Source organism: Hipposideros armiger, unplaced genomic scaffold (genome assembly GCF_001890085.2).
Source record: "Hipposideros armiger isolate ML-2016 unplaced genomic scaffold, ASM189008v1 scaffold_6, whole genome shotgun sequence".
In the NCBI taxonomy this organism is placed as follows: Eukaryota; Metazoa; Chordata; class Mammalia; order Chiroptera; family Hipposideridae; genus Hipposideros; species Hipposideros armiger.
This window is the reverse complement of record NW_017731356.1, coordinates 1,237,914-1,245,148: the sequence shown is the minus strand read 5'-3', so window position 1 is coordinate 1,245,148 and position 7,235 is coordinate 1,237,914. Positions and strand designations below refer to the sequence as shown.

At 52.1% G+C, this 7,235-nt stretch overlaps 1 protein-coding gene across 1 annotated transcript in view; it reads left to right on the top strand.

The window, feature by feature from the left end:
• The window catches only part of ADCY10 (adenylate cyclase 10), a 44,516-nt gene that overhangs the window by 33,682 nt on the left and 3,599 nt on the right, over nucleotides 1-7,235 (top strand). Inside the window, exons 21-27 of the mRNA XM_019646943.1 lie at nucleotides 1,062-1,291; nucleotides 1,785-1,960; nucleotides 2,824-2,980; nucleotides 4,600-4,804; nucleotides 4,884-4,980; nucleotides 5,513-5,628; nucleotides 6,465-6,582. Of these exons, the coding sequence (XP_019502488.1) occupies nucleotides 1,062-1,291; nucleotides 1,785-1,960; nucleotides 2,824-2,980; nucleotides 4,600-4,804; nucleotides 4,884-4,980; nucleotides 5,513-5,628; nucleotides 6,465-6,582 (1,099 nt within the window). The remainder of the gene's footprint in view (nucleotides 1-1,061; nucleotides 1,292-1,784; nucleotides 1,961-2,823; nucleotides 2,981-4,599; nucleotides 4,805-4,883; nucleotides 4,981-5,512; nucleotides 5,629-6,464; nucleotides 6,583-7,235) is intronic.

Genomic DNA, 7,235 nt, shown 5'->3' with positions numbered 1-7,235 from the left:
CTCTTTCTCAAGCTTCTGTGACCTTAGGTCCCTTTTCCTGGAACAGCTGCCTGGACTAACCTTCCATGAATTCACTCGAGGAAATGCCCTCCTGGGCCCGGCTTCCCCTGACTCCACACACCCAAGGGGCCATACCCGCAGTCCTTTACGCCCACGGGGAGTCTGCTCTGTATTGTACAGGTGCTGTCGGTCACAGCAGCCTAATCAACCCTCATATCTTAGATTTACATAAAATTTAAAAATTAAACCATTAAAAATGTCGGTAAGCCCCAGCTCTCTCAAGCATTTCTGGTAAGAATGAAAGTCGCCTAGCCAAATTTTATACACACACATGGGGATACGGCCAGTGGGTCCCAGGAAGAGAAGGCTCGGGGACCCCTGGGGGCAACTCGCTAACCCTGTGCGCACACCTGTTTGACTCCTTGCAGAGCCAGGAAAGAATGAGGGGAGGCCGAGCCCCAGAGCAAGGTCCCAGGGGCGCCATTTGCACCCCCTCCCCGTCAAAGAAAACCTGACGGACGTGCGTCCTCCTGCCTCCAGCTCACGCCCCTTAGCCTGCCCGTGAGACGTGGGGGTGTCGCTCCCTCTTATTTTACTCTTGAAGTCTGACCTTGCCTTGGTGTTCACATGTGCCAAGGTCTTCCTGTCTAACAACGTCATTAGAGGTTGAAGATGAAGTGAGGAGAGCTGCTCGGGGCCTCCCCTTCCTTTCCCACCCCCCAAAGACGGCCCAGGCCAAGGAGCTGGGGGAGGCTCATCACCCCTTCCCACAGTAGGGACCAGCGTCCCGTAGAGGTGGGGCTGCATCGGGGCCCTGAGTACAGTGCTGAAAATAAGGAGGGTTGGAGGTGGGATCACTCAAAGGAGGAAACTGCCCCGGGGGGGGGGATTTCAGGTAAGGCGACTGATGTGACAGCATGAGCAAAGGGGGAGATTTCTAGATTCATCCTCTAGAATGAGTGATTCAGGGGACAAACGTGCACATGAGGGTGGCCTGTGTCTTCAGCGGGAGCTTCCGCCTTCCAGTCCCTGTCTAGAGTTTGAAGGTCCTTTCTAGTCAGGAGCAGGGGTCAGGGTGGAGTGGGACCTAGGGTGGCTCCTGGGTCTCTTCCTTCAGTGGAGTCTGAGCAACGGCCCCTCTGAGGCCTGGGTCCCTGCGGACACCCTTTTCAATGCTTTGCAGGCCTACGTATACTTGAATGAGGGAGGGAGGTTGCTGAAAATTCTCAGGAAGGAAAAATCTTGGAATCACACGTTTGAGTCAGCCACCTTTTATAGCCTCAAAGGTCAGGTAAGAAACCGTTAAAAACACGATTAATCTGTGATTTGTCCTTGGGGCTTCACCTAGAAGAAGGAGCTGTCATCCCTATACTTTCTGTACCCTCCTCCCAGCCCCACAACAGATCCTTTCCAAGCCTCCAGAACCCCAAGCGCTGGGGCTCAAACCCCGTCCCCATCACTTGCTAGCAGCAAGACCTTCCTTGTCGTGATATCTTTATGAAATACTTTTCCAACAACCTCCACAAATGGACGTGAATGGATAAACATTCCCTCAGAGGCAGGCGATGCACAACAGAGATGCTAAATCCTAGTCATTCAACCACCTTTCCACACATACATCCCAGAACCATGTACCATGATGCCAGGCACTGGGGGGTGGGGGTGAGGGCCCCTGGGCCATCAATTACCTTTTTTAAAAAAAAAAAAAGAGAATCCCCAAAATATCTATTGTTGGAACCTCCCGACCAGGCCCGGAATCCTTGCCCCGCCCCCTTTCCCTGCAGGTCTATTTCAACATGGGCCAGATGCTGCTTGCCAAGAAAATGCTGAGGAAGGCGCTGAAGCTCCTCAACCATGTGTTTCCTTGCAACTTCGTCTCCCTGTTTCTCCAGACCCACATTGAGAAAAACAGACTCTCCAGTTATATGGATCAGTGGGCCCAAGCGAGCTCACCTCCAGGGTAAGGGGAGGGGTTGGGGAGAGCTTGGCGTCTTGTCTTCCTCCCCGGAGGACACAGACCTTCACAGACGCCAACCCTCAGGCCCCAAGGCTGCCGGCGCGCTCGGGCGAGGGCCCTTTTAGGGTCACAGACTTCTCGCTGTGTCCTGACATGGTGGAAGGAACCGGGGAGCTCTGCGGGATCGCTTTTACAAGGGCACCAATCCCGCTCCTGAGGGGCCCCACCCTGATGAGCTAATCACCCCCCAAAGGCCTCGCCTGCTAATATCATCACTTCTGCGGTTTAGGATTCAGCATATGAATTTGGGGGATGCATGCCGACCACAGCAGAACATGAGGTGAAAAATGCGCAGTTCCTTCATTGAGCTGAGACTTAGCCCCTGATAGCAACGTGCAATGGAGGGAACGACACACCGGATGGGCCAGGCGGGCGCCGCCACATTCTAACTGTGTGACTTGGAGTTCATTACTTAGCCTGTCGGGGCCTCACCTTCTGCTTACATAAAATGGGGTTCATTCTTCCTTCCTTTCTTGCAGAGTTGTCAGCAGAATCAAATGTGACTGAGTGACATAAATGTGCTTTTTTAAGTAGCTTCATGTAAATAGCAATGACCTGACAGGTGATTTACATAGCTTATTTTAGTCAATCCTCACAAAGGAGGTACTATGGTCCCCATTCTGCAGACGAGAAAATGTGTTTCATGAGACGTGATGGCCTTGTTGGTAAAGGGGGCAGGCCTCGAGCCCAAGTCTGCTTCAGCCCCAAACCTGTGGTCAGGACTGTACACCTGTACCGTCACCTCCCCCCACAGGTGTGCTGCTGATGGTACCTTCCGTGTCCCGTGTGTGTGCTTCACCCAACAGGAAGAAGAGGCTGGCGCAACTTTACCAGCAAAACACCTGTTTCTCCTTGCTCTGGAAGATCTATACCTTAATTGATTTTTTTCATCACAAGCATTACACCCACCTGGCAGCCATGATGCAAGTGAACACTGCACTGGAAACGCAAGATAATTTCCAGGTAGGGTATTTCGGTAGCTGCTTTTTTAAACTCCTGTATCTCACCTGGAGGGAGAAGCCTAGAGAAAGTGAATCGGGATTCAAAATCACGAGGATCTAATCACACGAGTCTTCGATGAGGAAAACTCTAGGAGACAAGATCACGAAAGTATTAAGCTGAATCCAACTCAGCTAATGACAGTGACCTGGTTCTTTTATAAAAGCACATCGAGTCTGGATTTCTCCTGGTACAACCATTTCCTCTTGGGGTCATTAATTACCAAGAACTAAGGGAAATGGTCGAGCAGCACCGTAAATGTTGGAGGAGCTTAAATTCCTAGCCAGGAGTCTGTCCCTGCCATTGTCCTTCCGGTAGACCAGGACCCATAAGACCAGGATTTATAAGGCCCATCACCTTGGGCCGCGGCCTATATCCCATCCTCCTCTCCTCTTTTGGTTCCTCAAACATCTAAATTCAATCCCACCTTAGGGTCTTTGCACTAGATGTTTCCTCTGCCTGCAGTGCTTATCCTTGGCCTTGACTGCACTCTCTGCTTATCAGCTTGAAGGTCACCTCCTCAGTGGTGCCTTTCTTGACTACCTAACCCATCTGCTCTCTAGCCTGTCACCCTATTTTAGTAGCTCTGATCGCCCATCTGACGTTTTCTTTCTTGCTCCTCTGTTGGTGTGTGGCCCGTGTCCCCTACCAGCCTGTAAACTCCGTGAGAGCAGGGACCTCGTCTGTTGCCTTGATCACAGCCTGAGCTCCTAGAACAGTGTCTGTCACATAGTAGGTGCTCAACAAATATTGCTTGTATGAAATGCTTTCCTTCTCCTCCGTACTTGGGGCTATCTCCTAAAACTGTGGTAGGGTTGGGGGGCAAGGGAAGGGATGATGGAAAAGTCAAAATTAGAAAGTGAACCAAAAGATACTTGTTGACAAGGCAGCTGTGACAGAGGGCAGGACAGCTGGGAAAGCGCTCCCCTAAGCATTCAAACGCAGATGAGGCACTCAGCACAGGAGGATAGGAAGAACCACAATGAACACAAGAGGCTGGTTCCCAGGACCCCACCGACCTGCCACCAGTGTGACCACTGGCAACCCACATAACCTTTGGGCTCCAGTTTTCCCCATGAAGCTGGACTCGGTTCTCTTGGTCCCAGTCCAGGCAGTCCTGGGCTTTCTTGCAGCTACAGATTTTCTGTTTGCCCAGCAACCCTCTTTGGTCCATTCCTGGCTACCCTTCCTCCCCGGCAGCATTAGTTGAAACATGCTCTAAAAAAAGCAATTCAGCCTTCCTGACTGTTTACACTTGGGAGTGATTCCTTCCAAGCCTTTTGCTATATGCAATCACATATCCGCATATATAAGCAATTGCTTTTATTTTTCACAAAAACTAAAATTCTTATATTTTGTCTAAGGACTCTGTGGGCAAGAGGGGCCATCAAGCTTGTCCTCGGTGATGCGGTAAACAGGTGGCAGAAACCCAATTTAATTTCTGTCCCTAAGCCCATGGCTTGGCCAATCGCCTGCGTACTTAACGTGTGCGCACTGGGAGACACAGGGCTATGTCCCCAGGCTCTCTGCTTGGGGTCCTGTCTCAGCCTCGCCCCTCCGCTGCCTCACCACTGCCTTTTCAGATTATCAAGGCCTACCTGGACTATTCGGTGTACCACCAGCTGGCCGGCTACCAGGGCACGTGGTTCAAGTATGAAGTCATGGTCATAGAGCAGATCATCAACCTCCCCCTGAGAGGCGAGGGCATTGAGATTGTGACGCACGTGGCCGATACACTGGGCTACATCAAGCTCATGATGGGTTACTTGGACTTGGCCATTGACTTAGGTAAGGGCTGGCTGGGCCGGAGGGGAGCAAGCAGATACCAGGGATGCCCAGAAATACACTGGGATTGTTTTCTTCTCAGGCTCTCGAGCCCAGAATATGTGGAGGCTGCTTCAGAACCCCAACAAACAATGCAGGGTCCTCTGCTGGTATAGCAAATCTCTCTTCCTAAAAAACAGGTATGTAATCTTCAAGCATTTTCCAAAAGTAGGGGGAGGAAGCCACAGTGATGGAGTGTTCTGGGCTCCCTTCACCCGGGCTATGCCATAGGGTAGGAAAGGCAGGAGGGTTTACAGGAACAGGGTGTGACTGACTCCACTGCCCTTTCCCAGAATTCTCCCACATGCAGGCTCTCTAATCTGGCTGCTCTGGCCAGTGACTGCAGGAGAGGCGGCCAGCCATCCCTGGAATCAGGCCTCCACTCGGCCAGGGGGAGGGGACGGAAAAGCCTCGTGGAGGGGGCAGTGCCCACAGACCAGCAGGCAGGACGAGAGGCCCAAAGGGGCCTGGCCCTGGTCACCTTGACCTGGCGATCCACGAAAGCAGTTTGAACAAAGAGCCAGTGAGAGGAAGATACCGGAGTGGGTTTGAAGTCTTTTTAAGCGTTGCGTTTGGTCATGAACTACCAGGCAGGACCGAGACCGCACCAGAGCTGAACTTGACCCTCTCCTCCCACCCCTTTTGAGCCCTACTGCCTTTTCTTTGCCACAGACACAAGAAGTTGATCCAGACGCTGGGGTGGCTGTGGGACCTTTCTATAGCAGAAGAGCACATCTTCAGCAAGGCCTATTTCTATTTAGACTGCCTGGACATCATGCTTTATTCTGGTAAGTGTGGCTGTGGAATTTACAAGAGAGTGGGGCTGTGACACTCGTGGTGGTGTGGTGTGGCAGCTGAAAGGGTTGGGGCTTCTGAGATCACGAGGTTTCTGGCTGGAAAGACAGAGAAGGGGGGGCCCTGCTGCTCTGAGCCAAGGGGTCGTCTGGAGGGTGCAAGGACTGTAAGAGGCCAGCAAGGAGGGGAATTCAGTCCGGGGGAACCTGTTGGCCCTAAGCTGCCAGTTAAAATGTCAGATCAACTTACACACATGCGACTGGCACTGTCTCACTATGTGTCTTGTCCGTATTAAGGTATTTGCTTTTTTAGCAGGATAGACTTAGTGACCTCATGCTTTAGGATGAAGGACTGGGTTGCTAATGGTGAGAGTTCTGGGCACTGGTAGCTGTTGGTGACTTGGGAACCAAAACCTGATAAACTTCAGGTTACAGGTTAAACCAGAGGGGCCAGCCTGGGCGTTCTTTTCCCACACGTGATTTTGAAAGGGGAATGCAAATATTGCTGCCCACAGGGAAGCACAGGTGAGGAGACGGAGAAGTCCCAGGCTGTGCTAAGGCCAGCTCCTTGGGCTTGAGCTGGGAGGGCTGGCTGAAACCCCAGTCCTGCCTGGTCGGCACTATGGAATTGGTCCTGTATGCGCACACATCCACAAAGGCCGGGCCCCGGGCAACCCGGGCAGTGCAGTCATGTGGTTGTGGCAACACCCAGGACACCCTGGGCTCACCAAGGAATCAGAAAGGAGGCCCCTCCCCACAGTGGGAGCTTCTCCTGGGAAAGAGGACCACCCCCACCCCCAGCTCGGCTCCCCCATTTCTCTCTGTTTTAGGCTTTGTGTATAGGACGTTTGAAGAATGTTTGGAATTCATCCTCCAAAATGAAGACAACAGAATCCTCAAGTTCCAAAATGGAATCCTCCTGGGGTTTTATTCGTGTATAGCGATCTGGTAAGGATGACTTTGACAATGTTGAATCCTGAAAAAGAGTTCTATGAGATTGAAAGTCAAAGCATTTATAATTTATCCCTGAGACAGACGAAGGCACCCGGGTGGGTGGGCTGACATTGAAAGACACCTTGGGGATCACTGTCGAGTTCACGCCCTTCCACCGAGGGGGTAAGTGATGCCACCTCCATTGTATTCAATGCAACAAGCAATCACTACGCACCTGTCTGTCACATGGTGCTTACAGGGACCAATAAGAGCAGGACTTGCTTCTGAGGAGGGTGGAGGTCTGAGGGCGAGGAATAAATAGCACCGCTTGACACCCCCCCATCTAATCATGTTGAAAAACATTGTTGGTAGAGCTGGTGTTGGAGGGTGTAGCTGATATCTGCAGGCTAGTGGGCGTCCTGATATTGGACCCTGGGGTCAGGCTTACCCACTCAGCAGCCATCAGGTCTGGAAAGCCACAGCCTCCCCTCATGGAGGCAGAGAGAAGAGCAGTCCCGTGCTTGCTGAGGGCCTCAAGGACAGGCACCGACCTACACCTGCCGTCTCCAGCCAGGTCACTCCTTATCTAAACTGGAGGAGGGGGCCGGCCAAGTGGCTCAGTTGGTTAAGAGCTCGCTCAAGAGTTTGAGCTCTGAGCAACAGCGGTT